General features: G+C 45.8%; 1 protein-coding gene across 1 annotated transcript in view; it reads right to left on the bottom strand.

Moving 5' to 3' along the window:
• Positions 1-2,260: 2,260 nt before the first annotated feature.
• PDCD10 (programmed cell death 10) overlaps positions 2,261-18,319 on the bottom strand; it is a 212,097-nt gene continuing 196,038 nt past the window's right edge. The window contains exon 8 of the mRNA XM_069213217.1: positions 2,261-2,752. Within this exon, the coding sequence (XP_069069318.1) occupies positions 2,671-2,752 (82 nt within the window). The 3' untranslated portion in view covers positions 2,261-2,670. The remainder of the gene's footprint in view (positions 2,753-18,319) is intronic.

The following is an 18,319-nucleotide window of genomic DNA, read 5'->3' as shown; positions in this document are numbered from 1 at the left end:
TTCATACGATCGCACCTGGGAAGACAAAACCTAGCACTGGCATTCAACCAACTAAGATTCCATTGTGCAGAGCTCAGGCATACATGGGAAATGCAATGTACAGAGCTCTGTGATGGGAAGGGGTTGCATGCTCATTAGCTCTAGAGGTATAAAGTCTCTCTTTATCATGGGGGAAAAGACAATAACTTCAATGTCTACATTACAATCATCATAAAAAAACTGCTTGTGTGCTAGGTTGCACAGATGCTCAGTAGGTGTGGTTTGCTTCTAGAGGGCTAACAAAAGAACACTGAATGTTAAATAAAGTAGATGTAGATCCGGTGCAGGTGAAGTGGTGGGAGAGAACTGGGCCTTACGTAATTGAACTGATGGGTGCCTCTGCTTCAAATAAAGGTCAAAGAGAGAAGAAAGTAGACTGATATTTTTGGACACAAGACCTTTGTTTGTCCCTGGTTACATTACCATTTATTATGAGATATGATGAAAGTAGTTTATTTTTATGTTATCTGTATTTCATGAACAACAATATCGTGGTGGGTATTAATTCAGTTTGTGGCCATATGATCTAAAGATCCTGCTCATGCTTGACCAGTTGTACCCAATGACAGACCAGGACTTCAAGTGTATATGCCGCAATGGGATGGTAAGGGTCACCTGAATGCAGGTACTTTTATGTGCATTCTCTGTGACACTTCAGGAGATCCACAAGATAGTGCAATGAAGGCAACAGCTAATTACCATATGGTGCATTATGTATATAGGAGGCAGACTTCACTGTATGCGTTCCTCAACCTAAGGTACTCCTATGGATTGTGGGTGCTGTTTGTTTATAGGTTTCACCAGGGGTGAAGACAAACATTGAAGTTAGAATGTAAACAGGGAATAAAAGGCAAAGGGGGTTATTACAACTTTGGAGGAGGTGTTAATCCGTCCCAAAAGTGACGGTAAAGTGACGGATACACCACCAGCCGTATTACGAGTCCATTATATCCTATGGAACTCGTATTACGGCTGGTGGTATATCCGTCACTTTTGGGATGGATTAACACCTCCTCCAAAGTTGTAATAACCCCCAAAGTTTGTAGTGTCACAATCGAAGTTCAAGAAATGAAAGTTAAGGTCAAAATATCTGCTGAAGCCACCTCCTTTAATATTCCTAGTACCCACTTTTGTCAGACATTCCAGAATAAGATAGTGTTAATAGTCTAAACATATTAACTAAACACATGGGGATAATGTGACAGTCAAAATCTTGCAGAGACAAGTTTTTAAGAAAAGAGACTATTTCAATTCAATACAGCATTAAGCCTGAAATATCTAAAAATCTGTTCTGCTTAAGACAATTGTTATGTATTAAAGGTGTACCCAAGAACAAGTGTTGTGTGAATGCACATGCTGTATAATTGAAAACTTGAAAAATAGTATTGTCTTTCTTATGATGATGTTAAAGGTACACCCAAGTATGCATTGTAATCTCACATGGAGTACTAATCTTCACACCTGGAGCAAAATAAAACAGTGTAACGGCCTTTACAATTCATTTTCTGTAACCAATCACTACCTACAACTCTCCTGTAGCATTTCTTTCAACTGCTGAATTTCCTCCTCTTAAAAAGGTCTTATTGGCCAGACTAGGCAAAAAGAGAAAGGAATAAGTCCAACTATCCCAACCATTTGATGCACCAGTATGTTGCTCCGAGATGAAGAACGCGGTCCCGCTCTTACAATGCCTCAAACCAAAAACGGACCACAATAGCAATAATACATTACGTTTCAAAACCCTTTCCTCAAGGAAATTAAACATGACTTCATATGCACAAACATGTCCTGGCAAACTTTCTCAGTGCACAAGTTGTTTGAGTTGGCCAAACAACCAAAATAATCGCTCTTTAAAATAACATCACCATTTTTAAAACACATTTTTCAACTTGTGCGACCTATATTAAAGTTAGGAAACTAGAGCCCTTTTGTTTAATAATAAATTAGGTGTAAATTTTACATACTGCATATCACAACAAATTACAGCAGCATTAACTTAGTTTTAACAGTTCTAATTAATGTAATTCTCTCTTAAGACGTATATGTGTGTCCCTTTTAATTCTTACAGTGTTTTCCTTAACTTTACAGAACCTTGATACACTGTTCACATATTTGACAATGGAATTTAATTTGTTGTATTTTATAACAGTTCCCTCTTTCTGTATGTACCCTTTGTGCTGCACGTGTAAAACCCCAAAAACATTTGGAAAAAAAAAGCTGATTTAACAGATGTAAACTATTTATTGAATATTTGCCACCAAATATTGTTAAATACATAATCTTGCAGCTCTTTGCTTTCAAGTTAAAATGTCAGAAACAAAACACCAATATTTACACTTTTTATAAGGAATGTTACATAATGACACATTAAGGCGTAAATTCTTTTGGCTTATAATTCTGAAAAGAATGATAATAGCAAAAAGTGATGCAAAATCTTCATAGTGAGATTATGATTAAGCTACAATAAGTCTTACAAAAATATGGTGTAAGCTGGCAATAATCCCATTCAACATTCTGCATTTTGTCCCTCAAAAGGGACTGATAATTTATACAGTCCAAGCTTTAAAATTTACAGATGAAGGTAGTTCTTTTGACTATTGAAAATTACAGCTTTTTTTCATGTACAGATGTTCAGGCCACAGTTTTGAAGGTCTGGAGTATCAAGTTGGTTTGATGAATTAGTCGGTTGGCACTAACAAACACGTTTATTGCCCTGTTATGAAAAAGAAAGGAAAACAATAAATGCAGTTGTCTTCACAACTATTTTATCCGCAGATTAAACCTTATGAAAAATGTTGCTTAGACAACAAGAACACCTTCACAACTTAAGGAAAAAATAATACAAACGGTGATTATTTAATGATAATTTCCATTCTTCCCATCCAGTCTGGAACATGACAATTTGCTGGCATTAACAAAAACAATAATATGGTCACAAAGTGCAACCACCTGATCAGATTTGTTAAGGTTTAAATTGCATAATGCAATAGCATAGATTACATTTCAACAACAAATGATGTACACAGTAACAATTCCATGGTACATATCTAATAATAATTTTGAATAGAAACAAAGATCGGGTTATGAAATTGATGGGTGGTTAATGATTTTAACACAGATATGATAATTATAAACATCTTTACACAGCTAGAGTGGGAAGGAGAGGTTTGATTGGTAACTAAAATTCATTACCTTTAGGTGATCCTTGAGAACGCTCTTGAAGATTAGCATATTCTGCTGAGAAAGTGCTCCAATGCAGGGATCCCAGTAAATAGAAGGCCATAAGCAATAGCACAAGCTACAACCTAGCACGGAGTCTCTTGGTAAATATTCTAGCAAAAATACTCAGGGTGTTGTGAAGAACTGACTAGTAGGATGACCTGTAGTTTTCAGTGATTACTGCATAGTTTGGAACGTTATATCACTTGCTGCCACATATGTTTGTTGCCATTCACTTCCTGATGTTTGCAGAAGTAAGAAACAAGTTACTTACTGTTGGACTTTTTTCCTTACGCAGGGTCATCCCCATTTTTTTTGCCTCCTTCCTCCTGATTTTTGTGACCTCTCGCTGTTGGCTCTAGGACTCTGAGCACTTTATCACTGCTGACCAGTGCTAAAGTGCAGGTGCTCTCCCATCTAAAGTTGGTATGATTGGCTTATACCTAATTGACATATTTAATTTACCTGTAAGTCCCTTGTACAGTGGTATCTCTATACCCAGGGCCTGTGAATTAAATACTACTAGTGGGCCTGCAGCTCTGCTTGCACCACCCACTGAAGTAGACTTTCAAACCTGTCTCAGGCCTGCTAGCACAGGGCCTGTGTGCGCAGTTTTCTGCCACAGGGACCTGGCATCTAAATTTACTTGCCAGGCCCAGAACTCCCCTTTTACTACATGTAAGTCACCCCCTAAAGGACGACCTAGCTAGCCCTATGGGTAGGGTGCCATATATGTAGAAGGCAGGACATGTGCCAGGTTGCGTGGCCTGTCCTGGTAGTGCCCAACAGCCTAACTTAGTGTCTCACTGCTGTGAATGCTGCCTTCTCATAGGATTGCATTGAAATGCCCTGCCTTATGTGTAAGGGGTATTGTCTGATTTATGAGGGGTAGCGTAGGCTTGTTTGGTATGGTTATGATGGTGCTAATAAATGCTGCTTACTGGTGTGGGTGTATTGTTTATTACTATCACAGAAATGCCACTTCTAGAAAGTGCGCATTTATCGGTGCTTATGACTCTGGTGTTTTGCAGCCTGACTCCAATCCACATCTGGGCAGAGTGACAGTTGGGGCTTTGTGCTTGCATACTTTTCAGACATCCTGTACACAGGGAGGGTGGGGGGTGTCACAGAGATGCATCTGCATACTGAATAGTCTTTCTGGGCTGAGAAAAGGGAGAGGTGGGGCAACACCTACATTTGTAAAGGCTGTGCCCTGGCCTCACACAATAGGGTCGTTATCCCCCACTGATGTTTGGAGCCTGTGCTGAAGGAGAGAGGGGGTACTCCCAGAACCAGATGTAACTGGCTGGAACCTCCTCTCCCTACCATTGCAAAATATTGTAAGGACTGAGTATAAGTACAGGGGAATTTTCCACACAATTTGGAGACTCTTAATCACCTTTGAACTGGACACAGAAATGCTGGAAGAACTCACCAGGAACCGCCATGGACTACTGCTGCTGTGCTGACCTGTGACCTGCTTGGTCACTGAAGAGGACTTTCCACTTGCTGCATACTCCTTGAGCTGGCCTCCACCTGTGGGCTTTCCTTGTAACTTGGCTCCCCAGGGGCAGGGTGCTGTGGCCCCTGACCCCTGCATTTCACCCTGAAGCATGAGGGGTGCTTCACCTTGTTGAAGAGCTAAGCGCTTGGGAAAGCGCTCCTGAGAGGATTTCCTTAGCGCTGGAACACGCTTCCTCCTGCTGGTGTTTCGCACTGTGAAAATCGCTATTCCTTTTTGTCTCCCTCCTTCTCACCTTGTCTCGAGGACGTTGGCCCCCCCTCGTGAGGGCCGGTTGAGGCCCGGGGCCCCTAGTGATCATGGGTCCCCGGAGGGGCCCGTCCACAAAAGAGAGGAGGTGCGTGCCACCCTCCTCTGGTCTAAGGATATGGGAGGCCCCCGTTTTTGCACAGAGGATCGCTGGGGGGGCCATTTTCTCATCTTCTAGGCACAGGAGAAATAAGATATATTCTCAGTTCTGACATATATTGCCTACCTGCTTGATGATGATTATGTATGTATGCAAATGTTCCTTTCATGGACATGATTTGCTAATATGTATTTTTTATGACTTGCCATATGTTTTCTAATGTTCCTACTATGGGCATTCATGATATTCTTATGACAAGTGCCTTGGTGTAATAACGTGTTTCCTGACTACTGCTTAAGTTGCAGAACACTGAGTAACCTATGTGTTATTTGTGACTACTACTAGTTTGCAGAGTAACTAATGTGTAATGTTCTGACAACTGCTACAGTGGCAGGATAGTACTAACGTGTGATGTTTGGTCTAATAACTGCGTTGTGTGCAATACAGCATATTTTCATATAATCTGGTGTTGTGTTTCCTTTGTGGTGGGGATAGTGCGTCACGTGTGTTGTAACATTGCCTCTGGGATAGGCCTGACTGCTCGTGCCAAGCTACCAAGGGGGTAAGCAGGGGTTATCTTGGACATGTAACTCCTTTGCCCTGACTAGAGTGGGTGGGTTCTGCCTGGCTGAGGTGCATACCCTAGCCAACCAGAAACACTTACCTTAGCTAGCAAACTAGCAAACTTTCCAGTAGACGTTAACAGCATATCCCTAACCTTAAGAATATCCCAGCACAAGACTAGATGGATAAATTACTTACCTGTAAATCCTAGTTCTCTTCCAGGGGTATCCTCATCAAAGTCGTAAACATTGAATATTCCCGCCCTCGTGCCGGGACCCCGGATCATATATAAAATACACACATATAAAGTATGAAATATGCACGAAATAAAAAAATAAAAAATATATATATATATATATATATATATAGCATTTTTAGTAGACAAATTTTCATACTAAACTCATATATATACGTGTGTAAAACAGCAATGCAGACTATAATCATAAACAGGTTAAAATGCTTTATTTCTATGGAGTTTTTTTTTTTTTTTTTAAACCGTCCTTTTCCAAATTACATTCTGAGAAAAAACACTTTCCAAAGCCCCATAACTGGTCCTAGGGAAAGAAGCAGTAGCAACATCAGAGAAAAAGAGAAAAAAAAAATAACTACATTGAAAACAATGGAGCATTCTTAGCCAATAGGCTGCATGCAGGTTAACACAGGAGAACCATGAAAAATTCTGGCACCGTGCCTTTAAGACCCTGAGCACCTCCAGTATCCCACCATGCCTCAGGGGTGAAGGAGAGGTGACAGTTGGTTCACAGTTAGGTCAGTACTTTTTTACGGTGACAAGCTGTGCAGCAGATCCGAAAGATAGTGTGTCCTGCACTTCTAGGAGACTTGCGTCCGGGGAGGAGGGTGGGTTGTTTATGACTTTGATGAGGATACCCCTGGAAGAGAACTAGGATTTACAGGTAAGTAACTTATCCTTCTCTTCCAGGTGATCCTCATCAATAGTCATAAACATTGAATAGATTAGCAAGCCCATCCCTTAACTCTGCGAACTGTCTAATAGAAGTGCAGGAACAGATATGTAACATGCAAACAAATTTCTCAGAGATGCTTGCCCAACTTGGGCGTCTGCTCTGGCATCTGAGTCCAAACAGTAATGCCTAGTAAATGTATGTACAGACTTCCATGTAGCAGCCTTACAAATTTCAGAGATTGGAACATTATTAAGGAGGGCAGCCGTAGCTGCCTTTCCTCTTGTCGAATGCGCCTTAGGCCTAGCAAGTAGATGTTTATTAGCCAATTGATATGCAGTAACAATACATGAAGCTATCCATCTAGATATGGTTCGTTTTTGAGGCCGCCTCGCCTGTTCTCAAATGACCGTAATTTACAAATAAGTGGTTAGATTGTCTAATTAGTTTGGTTTTGTCCAAGTAAAATTTCAGCACTCTTTTCAAATCTAGGGAGTGCAAAGCTATCTCCGCCGGAGTATCCGGATTGGGGAAAAAAGTTGGTAGTGAAATAGTCTGATTGATGTGAAAATCTGACACCACCTTTGGTAAGAATGATGGATGAGTTCGTAGAACCACTCTATTCTCGTGGAAGACTGTGTATGGCTCTTTGGAGGACAAAGCCTGAATTTCACTAACCCTCCTTGCGGAAGTAATAGCTACCATAAAAGCCGTCTTCCACGTAAGGTGTTGCAAAGAGGCTTTGTGTATAGGTTCGAAAGGAGGGCCCATAAGTTTCGATATTACTATGTTCAGCTCCCATGGAGGGGAGGGTTTCCGAATGGGTGGAAAAACTTTTTTCAAACCTTCTAAGAAATCCTTGACTACTGGTCTTGTAAAAAAGGATTCCTGAGAAGGTGACTTACGATAGGCTGTAATGGCAGATAAATGTACCTTAATAGATGACACTTGCAGACCCGATTTTGCAAAATGGAGTAGGTACAACAGTATGACCTCCTCCTGAGCCAGTATAGGATTCTGACCTTGCTGACGACACCATATGTAGAACCTCTTCCACTTGAACGCGTAAGAACGCCGCATGGAAGGTCGTCTGGACTCCTTTAAGATGCTCATGCACTCCTGCAAGAGCCCTAGGTGCCCATACTGCAGGAATTCAGGAGCCATGCCGTCAAGCTCAGAGAGGGAAGGTTGGGGTGAAGTATCCTGCCTCCCAGCCTGCAAAGGAGATCCGGTCTGCACGGCAGCCTCCTGTGAGGTTGTTCCAATAGGTTGAGGAGATCTGTGTACCAGAACTGACGAGGCCACTGCAGAGCTATGAGAATCATTCTGGTGCTGGATCTGTAGAGTTTGTTGATCACCGCAGGTATGAGGGGGATTGGTGGAAAAGCATAGAGAAATATCCCTGACCAGTCGATCAACAGGGCATTCCCTCGAGATCCCGGACGGTAGAACCTAGACGCGAAGTCTGGGCATTTCCTGTTTACCTCGTTTGCGAAGAGATCCAATTGAGGCCAACCCCATTGAGCGAAGATGTCTTCGACGACCTCGTCGTGAAGGACCCAATCGTGGGCGTCCGAGATTTCTGCTCAGGAAGTCCGCCTCCACATTTTGTTGCCCTGGTAGGTGAACTGCTGTAAGCGACATTCCTCTCGCTAAGAGCCAATGCCAGATGGCCTGAGACTCCCGAGATAGGGGCAGGGATCTCGTTCCGCCTTGTCTGTTCAGATAATACATGGTCGTGGTATTGTCCGTTTGCACTAGAAGAGATTTCCCCTGAATCGATGGAGCAAAAGACTTGAGAGCCAGATGGACTGCTCTGAGCTCCAGCAGGTTGATGTGGTACTCTCTTTCGTTGTCGGACCACAGGCCCTGAGCTTGAACAGAACCCAGATGAGCTCCCCATCCCTGAAGCGACACATCCGTTACCAGAGTGTCGGTTGGGATTAACTGGTGAAAAGGAGCTCCTACTGACAAGTGAGGTCTGTGCATCCACCATTGTAAAGATTGTCGTGCTCCTATCGGAAGACGCACTCTGTCCTCCCAGCGGCCTGTGCTCTGGTTCCAGTTGTTTTCCAGCGCCTCTTGAAGAGGCCTCATATGTAGCCTGGCATTCGGGACAGTGAAAATGCACGAGGCCATGGAGCCCAGTAGAGATGTCACCTGACGGGCCGTAGGTGCTTCGGACTTCAGAAGGTCTTGACACTTTCTCTCTACTGATAATAGTCGCTCCTCCGAAGGATACACTCTTTCGAGCTCTGTATCCAGTACTGCTCCCAGGTAGTGGAGATTTTGCATTGGAATCAGGGTGGACTCTTGGTAGTTGACCTGTAGACCTAGAGACCTGAAAACACTGAGCACAATGTCTCGATGGCTTCTTGCCTGCTCCGGAGAGGAGGCTTTCAGTAGCCAGTCGTCTAGGTATGGGTAAATTAAGATTTTTTGCTTTCTTAGATGTGCCGCTACCACTGCTACGCATTTTGAGAAAACGCGAGGGGCAGATTTCAGGCCGAATAGAAGCACTTTGAACTGATAGTGCTGGGAAGCTATCCGGAAGCGTAGGAATTTCCGATGTTTGGGAATGATCGGGATATGAAAGTACGCGTCTTGCAGGTCTATGGAGCACATCCAGTCTCCTCGATGTAGCTGAGGGAAAATCTGGTGGAGAGCCAGCATCCTGAACTTTTGCTTTTTTATGTACTTGTTCAGTAGTCGTAAGTCCAGAATTGGTCTGAAAGCTCCTTCTTGACCCTTTTTTGCTACCAGAAAATAGCAGGAGTATACTCCCTTCCCTCTGTGCGCGACTGGGATTTTTTCTATTGCCATTTTCCGTAAAAGGGCGTGAGCCTCTTTGCGTAATAGGCTCATGTGAGCCGGATTGCATTTGGTTGGTGGCAAGTGAGGAGGAGGCTGGCGGAAAAGAAGAGAGTACCCATTCTCTACAATGATGAGCACCCAATTGTCTTTTGTTATTGCACGCCACTCGTGAATGAACGCTGTGATACTTCACCCCACCGGAGTGGTGCACGGTGTTAAGGGAAGCGAGTCCTCATTGCTTTGCCGGAGCTTTGGGTGTGGACTGCTGTGTTCTGCTGGACCCTCGGTCTCTCGTGGTCTTGCAAGATTGGAAAAGTGGGCACCCTTGTCTCTGTTGTGGCCTCTGGGACCAATGAGGGGTTTGAACCCTCTGCTGAAAAGGGCGCCTGTCATAAGGTCTATACCTTCGCCTGAAGTCCATTTTTCTCTCTAGGCCCACTGCTCTCATGGTGTCCACTTCCGTCTTCATACGCGCCATCTCCTCATCTGTATGTGTACCAAAAAGCGAGTTTCCGTTGAACGGAAGGTTTAGGATATGCTGCTGCGCCTCCTGCTTCAATCCTGTTAGTCTCAGCCAGGAAGACTTTCTTGCACAGACCCCATGCGCATAACGTGTGCAGCTAAGTCTGCCCCATCTGCTGCTGCACTGATGACCTGATTGGAGACCAGACACCCCTCCTGAAGGATCTCCTGAAAATCCTGCCTGTCCTCCCTAGGCAATTTCTCTGTGAACCTGCTCAGTGAGTCCCAGAGTGAGCGGTCATATCTGCCTAGGAGTGCGGAAGCGCTGGCAACCATCATGGAAGCCGCCGTGCCACACATCTTCCTCCCCAGAGAGTCCAGGTGCCTACTCTCTTTATCCGGTGGAACCGTGGAGGATGATGCCACGAGTGCGTCTTCCGGGCTGCGGCCAATATGACTGAGTCCGGCGGTGGATCAGTCCTGAGAAACAAAGGATCTTGCTCAGGTGCCTTATATTTCTTCAAGATCCTAGCAGGAGCTGATCTGAGGGTGGCTGGTGCTAAAAAGGTGTCCATGGTTGGTTTTAGAAGACCAGGCACTAGCGGCAGCAATTTCTTTGAAACCGCTCTATGTTGCAGGGTTTCAAAGATCACGGATGAGGAGGTCGAAGGTTCCGGGACCTTTAAATTTAGTTTTTGTGCCTCCCTGAGAAGCACCTCGTTAAAGGTAGTGATATCGTCCACCGGGGAAACTCTAGCTGGTGGAGAATCCGTTAAGGTCGGAGAGTACTCTCTTACTGAGGACCCAGATGATGACCAAGAAGGAGACCTTCTACGATGGTGTGACCGTGATCTAGATTGTCTCTGGGATCGTGACCTGCTCCGAGATGCTGTAGCAGCGCGTCGAGGCCTCGTGGGCGACTGGTGAGACGCAGAACGAGCCCGTCCTGCCCGCGCTGTTGGCGATGGTGTTCTCGGGAGAGAGGCTGAGAGTATCCTTGAGTACTGCGAGTCTGGGGAGGCAGTCGTTCTATTAAGGCTCTCCAACCACCTCGGCGACAAGTTGATGGGCGAGACATGCCCAGACGATGCAGCTCTCGACCGCCCAGATGAACCACTCCTTATGGAGACCACCAGAGATGTTGGAGTGGCCTTATCCGCCGGCGGAAGCCGACGCTCTTCCGAGACAGGTAAAACCTATGTCGACGTAGACAGCTGCAACGACGTCGAAGGGAGTGACGTGGGTTGTTCTGGCCTCAACGTCGAATGCCTTGACGGTGACCGGCGATCCCTTGACTGCGACCTGCTCGACGTCATGTGCCTCGCCGTCAAGAGATGTGCAGTCGGCGGTGGATGTCTCCGCTCTCGCCGCTGAGGCGATTTCGACATTGGTTTCCATGCCGTCGAGGGGTGAGAGGCCTTTGACGGCGAATGAGCACACCGATGCTGGCTCGACGTCGATCGGTGGGTTGCCGTCGACAGAGATTTGCCCCTGTGGTGGCCATGTCCCTTCAACGTCGTATCCTTCGACGTCGGTCGCGTCGCCGGCGATCTATGGCGGTGTGGCAGTGGCAGCGATGACGTCGACGGGGAACAAACAGGTACCTTCCTACCTGCTGACGTCGATCTAGCCTGTCTCTCCTGAGACTGGCTTGATGGCTGCCTGGGAAGCGAAGAGGACGATGTCTTCTGCCTCTCATGAAGACCATGAAGTCTGATCTTCTCCCTGTCCTTCAGAGTCCTTGTTGACATGTTCTTGCAGTGTCTGCAAGTGTCAGGGCAGTGACTCTGAGGCAAACACACAATGCAGAGAGTGTGTGGATCTGACTGGGCCTTCTTCCCACAGGAAGGGCACTTCACAAAAAGAGAAGGCATTTTTCAGTCAGAAAAAAAAGTGTCTTGACTCAGACAAAGGTGATAAATGTCGAGTGAAAGCAGAAAAAAAGCTGTTCTGAAGTATTTTTCTGAGAAAAATACTCAGAAAAACTGAGAGCTCAATGCTCCAGGATCCTCTCAGAAGAAGCCGGAAAAAAGAACTGACCTAACTGTGAACCAACTGTCACCTCTCCTTCACCCATGAGGCATGGTGGGATACTGGAGGTGCTCAGGGTCTTAAAGGCACGGTGCCGGTATTTTTCATGGTTCTCCCCATTCTGACTGGAATGAATGGACTGACTCCTGTGTATATTTCCAACTCTTTCTCCTAACTCTGGTTCTGAAGAGCTTTAAGACAGACCATACGCCCATCATTCTCCTAGCCCTGGACTAGCCAGGAGATGTGGTACCCATACCTCCTAGGCCTCAGTATCTGTCTTCCCGTCAGACTTCGGCTTCAGAAGGATCTTCTGTACCAGCAGCAGGACAGGGTCCTGCACCCTATGTCTCCACAGCTTATGTCTCACTGTGTGTAGACTGAGTGGCAGCAACTAAATGCATCTGGCTTGCCCAGCGAGTCTTCCACAAAGTCGATATATGGTGAGACAAATATTTTTTCCAGCTGTAGCGCTCGTAACTCCAATATCTTACATGCTAATATTAGAAATTTTTTCAGGTGTTATTTCATGACCCCAGTTAGACAGTGCGGTGCGCATGGTAACAATATCTGGATCTACCAATTCGAAGTGCATTGAAACTGACAAAAAGCATTCAGTGCTGCCTCTAAACCCAAGAACGAAAAAAATAATCTGAAAAAAGGTTTCTACACGCTGGGGCACTCTGGGCTTACATTAAACATTATAGTGGGTCATGATGACAGCTCTGGTCAACACCTAGAAAGAAAGAAAAGAAAAAAAAAGGGAACATTGGGAAACTTGCCAGATCCAACCACTGGATGGTGGAATAATGGACTGCACTTGAATCTACAATAAGGTTTACTCTTCAAAATCTGAATCCCACCTTTGGAAGAAATTCTTAATGAAAAATGTGAAATCAACCAAGAAATTATCAGTGAGTGTAACGTACCTTTTCTTTTTTCTAGGGCAAAAAAGCTATCAGACAAAGGCCATCAGTAAAACAGTTTTCTCAGATTTATGGCATAGGATTACTTCGAGTCGTCAGAACTCTGAATAACTGCAGTCATAAGCAAACTAATGCGTCATTGAGGGGGTCCAGTGTTGCATAGACAGATAAATGTGAAGTAATCCAGCGATAAGGAAGGGGCCAACATGGCTAAGCTTTGTACTGTGTGGTTGAGGTATACAACTGCACAAAAGCACACTTCAAGATCTTTCAGTAGGTTAACTGTGCTCCACCAGCTCCGGAAACTGCCACATTGTCAACCTGACTTTTTTTGAAGAACAAAGTGAACATGCTAGGTAAAATAGCCTAGCATACTGGGTAAGCCATCAGGGGCTGGTTTCTAGCCAGTTTGTAACAGATCTTTTAACCTCAACAGGGTCTTCTTTGGTACCAGAAAATGCCACAAAGAGCTGATCATTCACACAATGTTCCTTTGTGTGGTCGATGTAAAAGCACAACACCCTCTTGGGGTCCAGTCGATGAAGCTCCAATTCCTCCTTAGAGGGACGATGCAGGGCAAAACACTCCAGAGTGATGAGTGACTGAACAACGTAAATGGAAGTCCTGTCCATGGTAGAAGACAGCCTGGGCCCTAAGCACTAATTTGTTCGGAAAGAATGTGGTGTAGGGCAACTGGACCAAAAGCCTCATGCCATTTGCCAGTGCGATGTGAATAAAAAAAACTGTTTACTATTAAAAGACTTAAGGAGTAGATGTGCAAAGGCTCAAAAGGCATGCAAAATAGAAATGTCAAGATCAGATTCAGATCCTACTGAGGCAACACAAACCAGGAAACATCTGTTGAACATTTATTAAAATGCATCACAGCCAGAGAGATAAACAAGGAAGGTTAGTCTGGAGAACACAAAAAGGCAAAGAGCAGACAGAAAACCCTTCACGGTACAAATGGAAAAACCTGGGGGGAGGGGGTTGGGGGTGGGGCTGGAAGGTTTTTTCTCCATTGATGCTATACAGGTGGGAGACAACTAAAATTAAACCAAGCTTCAAAAAAATGAGTCTCCTTGCCTGAATGTGGTCTATTGGCACATTTGCAATAGTGTTGTTCACAAGGCAATCTCCAACATTCCTTTGATAGATGGTAGGAAGGCTGCCAAAGCCAAACAGACCGCCTAAAGCTTCAGAAGACAGATGTGGAGTTTACCCTTCGCTAGGACTAGAAGCTTCTGATCGCCACTTCCCACATATGGTCCCCTCCAACTCTACAGTGACATCTGACACCACTATGATGTCTGAGTGAACAAGGGAGCACAGTTTGCTGCAGATCGGGTTTGCATCTGTATGGCCCCACAGAAGATCCCGAGCCCTCTCTTGCCAAATGTTGGTAATTTGGTACAAGGTGGCTAGAGGAGACCAAGAAGGCTTACAGCCATTCACACAGTGATCCAACACTGAATCCAAAGTATTGAGAACACATCATAAGTAGTCTATGGTTTGCTGCAGTGGAGAATAGCTTCTGCACGTCGACGAGGACGTCACAATTGCCCACGCGACGCCGCCTGATGTCATTCAGGCAATAAGAGGTCCTCGCCGACGTCAGTACCAACATTTTTTACGTGCCTGAGAATAATAGGCCATTGAGATAAATGAACAAATAGCAATATTTAATGAAATACCATATAAATACATAATTCTAAGAACTTAATTCTTTTCTTCTTCTTTTGTTTTCTAAAAACAAAACAAGTAAATGAATATACGAACAATTATATATACATATGAACATAAATACAGAATATGTACAAGTCCTCAAAACCAAGAGGAGCGCACTCAAGAACTACTTGGTTAGACCAGACAGGCAACGGGGAGGCGGGTGGGACCGTGAGGAATCCACAGGTAGCTAATGTATGCACCAGAAAAGTCGTTACCGAAGGTAAGTAACTCGTTCTTCTGATGGATACAACTACCTGTGGATTCCTCACCTAATGAATAGAGTCCCAAAGCAGTACCGCACACGGTGGTGGGTGCCTGAATGGTCAAACCAAGAAATCCTGCAGCACTGACCATGCAAAATGGCCATCCCTTCTGAACTCAGAGTCCAAGCAGTAATGCTTCGCAAAAGTGTGAAGGGATGACCAAGTTGCGGCCTTGCAGATGTCACCACAGGAACACCCCTAGCCAAGGCCGAAGAGGCTGACTTAGCTCTGGTGGAATGAGCTCTTATACCATCAGGGGGTTCTTTCTTTGCTAAAGAGTAACACATTTTAATGCAAAGTACAACCCACCTGGAGAGTGTTCTCTTGTGGACTGCCTTTCCTCTCCTCTTTCCCACGTACCCGATGAAGAGCTGATCCTCCAGCCTGAAATCCTTTGTTCTATCTATATAAAAGCTTAACACTCTCCTTGGATCTAAGCGGTGAAGTCTCTCTTCTTCCTTTGAAGGATGACGCGGAGGATAAAACGTGGAAAGAGTAATCGCCTGGGCCATATGAAAGGGTGAAACAACCTTCGGTAGGAAAGCAGCCTTGGTCCTCAACACCACCTTATCCCCATAAAAAGATGTATAAGGGGGTTTTACAGATAGAGCTTGCAACTCACTCACTCTCCTTGCAGAAGTAATTGCAACCAGAAAAACCGTCTTAAGGACCAATAATCTTATGTGGCAAGAATGCATAGGCTCAAAAGGGGACCCCATAAGAAAAGTTAGAACCAAGTTTAAATCCCACTGAGGCATAATGAAAGGAGTAGGAGGGAATTTATTAACAAGACCTTTCAAGAATCTAAGTACTATAGGGGATTTGAATAAAGAAGGCTGGTCTGGAAGACAAAGAAAGGCTGATAGGGCAGACAAGTCTCCCTTAACCGTAGCCACTGCACAACCCCTCTGTGCCAGAGACAATGCGAAAGATAAAATATCTGACAAGTGAGCACGTAAGGGATCAATTTGCCTCTCTCCACACCAAACCACAAATTTAGACCACCTATTAGCGTAGATAGATTTAGTGGAGTGTCGCCTGGCCGCTAAGATAACATCCACTACATCAGGTGGGAGAGAGAAAGAACTCAAGTTGCCCAGTTCAATCTCCAGGCATGAAGGTGCAGGCTCTGGAGGTGGGGGTGTAAAACCTGCCCCTGCGACTGCGAGAGGTCTGCCCTGAGAGGGAGACTGAGCGGAGAGCACAGTGAGAGTTGGAGAAGGTCTGTGTACCATACCCTCCTCGGCCAAACCGGAGCTATTAAGATAACTGGGGCCTGGTCTTGGCGAATTTTCCTCAATACACGAGGAATCAAGGGTATGGGGGAAACGCGTAAAGCAACTGGTCGCACCAGGTCATCTGAAACGCGTCCCCCAATGCTCCTTGTCCCAGATACTGGAGGCTGCAGAATAACGGGCAGTGCGAGTTCTCCCGAGTGGCAAACAGATCTATCCGAGGAAACCCCCACATCTGGAAGATTAGACGGATGGAGACGCCACTCGTGATCAGCCGAGAAACGGCGACAGAGTGTCCGCACGTACATTCAAGACTCCGGCCAGATGATTTGCTACCAAGCAAATCTGATGATCTTTTGCCCAGGACCATAGCCGAAGAGCTTCTCTGCAGAGAAGGTACGACCCTACTCCTCCCTGTTTGTTTATATACCACATTGCGGTAGTATTGTCCGTCAGGACCTGAACTGACTGACCGCGAAGGGATGGGAGGAAGGCCTTGAGAGCCAGACGTACAGCCCGTAACTCTAACAGATTTATATGAAACATCTGTTCTACTGGAGACCAAAGACCCTTGATCTCCAGGTCCCCCAGATGAGCTCCCCACCCTAGAGTGGAAGCATCCGTTATTACCGTGGCCACAGGCCGAGCATGCAAGAACAGCCTTCTTTGGGTAAGATTGCCGTCCGCAATCCACCATTTCAAATCCGTGGCAGCATCTCTGGAGATTCTCACCGAACCATGGAGGTCTCCTTTGTGTTGAGACCACTGCTTTCGGAGGCACCACTGAAGAGCCCTCATGTGCCAGCGAGCATGAGTGACCAACAGTATGCAAGAAGCAAACAGGCCGAGCAGGAGTAAGACCCTGAGGACCGGAATAACCGCTCCACTTCGAAACATTGGAACCAACGCCTGAATGTCCTGAATCCGCTGAAGCGGAGGAAAGGCTCAATTTAATGTTGTATCCAGTACTGCCCCTATGAACAGGAGGCGCTGAGAGGGCTCTAGGTGAGATTTGGGCACGTTCACCGAAAAACCCAGGTCGAACAACAACTGAGTAGTCGACTGAAGGTGATGCAACACGAGCTCCGGAGACTTGGCTTTGATCAACCAGTCGTCCAGATAAGGAAATACTGCTACCCCCTTTCTTCTGAGCTCCGCTGCAACCACCGACATCACCTTCGTGAAGACTCGAGGTGCTGAAGTAAGACCAAACGGGAGGACCGCTAACTGATAGTGCTGCGACCCCACCACAAACCGGAGATACTTCCTGTGCGACTTGAGTATCAGGATATGAAAGTAAGCATCCTGCAAGTCGACAGACACCATCCAATCTCCATCGTTCAGCGCCAAAAGCACCTGAGCTAGGGTCAGCATCTTGAACTTTTCCTGTTTGAGAAACCAATTCAAGATCCTCCGGTCCAGGATTGGCCTCAACCGACCATCCTTCTTGGGAATCGGGAAGTATCTTGAGTAACAACCCTGACCCCTTTCCTGCTCTGGAACCAACTCCACCGCGCCCTTTGAAAGGAGGACTTGAACCTCCTGTTCTAGCAACAGGAGGTGTTCTTCTGAACAATAGGAAGGACGGGTGGGATGGGGGGCGGAAACTCCCGAAAGGGTAGGGTATAGCATTTTCTCACAATGCTGGTAACCCAGGAGTCTGATGTTATGACCTCCCACTTGTGGAGAAAATTCAGTAACCTCCCCCCTACAGGAGTGGAGTGAGAAGGAATTGGCGGAAGCCTAAGGCTGCTTCCCATGCTGCACCCCTCCAGAGGATGAGGAAGAGGCAGAGTGCTGCTGAGTGGCTCCCGTGGTACGGACCCTACCCCTCCCTCTGAAAGATTTATAGGAGAGAGCAGAGGTGGGCTGCTGGAATTTTCCTCGAAAGGAGGAAGAGGAACCACGACCAAATCCTCGAAACCTCCTAAAAAATCTGGAGGAAGCCGAAGAAGTGGCTTGCAAGCCCAACGACTTTGGCAGTGGCAATACTCTCCTTGAAACTTTCTAAGGCAGAATCTGCCTTGGCGCCGAAAAGCTTGTCACCATCAAAAGGAAGGTCCAAGAGGGTCGATTGCACATCAGAGGAAAAACCAGAGCTACGAAGCCAGGCCTGCCTCCTCGTAGCCACAGCAGTGCCCATTGCTCTAGCAACCGAATCAGATGTATCCAACCCAGATTGAATAACCTGGGTTGCTGCTGCCTGAGCATCAGAGACCAGGGTCAATAATTCTTGAGGAACCT

This window comes from Pleurodeles waltl, chromosome 11 (genome assembly GCF_031143425.1).
Source record: "Pleurodeles waltl isolate 20211129_DDA chromosome 11, aPleWal1.hap1.20221129, whole genome shotgun sequence".
Taxonomy (NCBI): domain Eukaryota; kingdom Metazoa; phylum Chordata; class Amphibia; order Caudata; family Salamandridae; genus Pleurodeles; species Pleurodeles waltl.
Note: the sequence above shows the minus strand (reverse complement) of the source record. Positions and strands in the feature narration are given on the sequence as shown.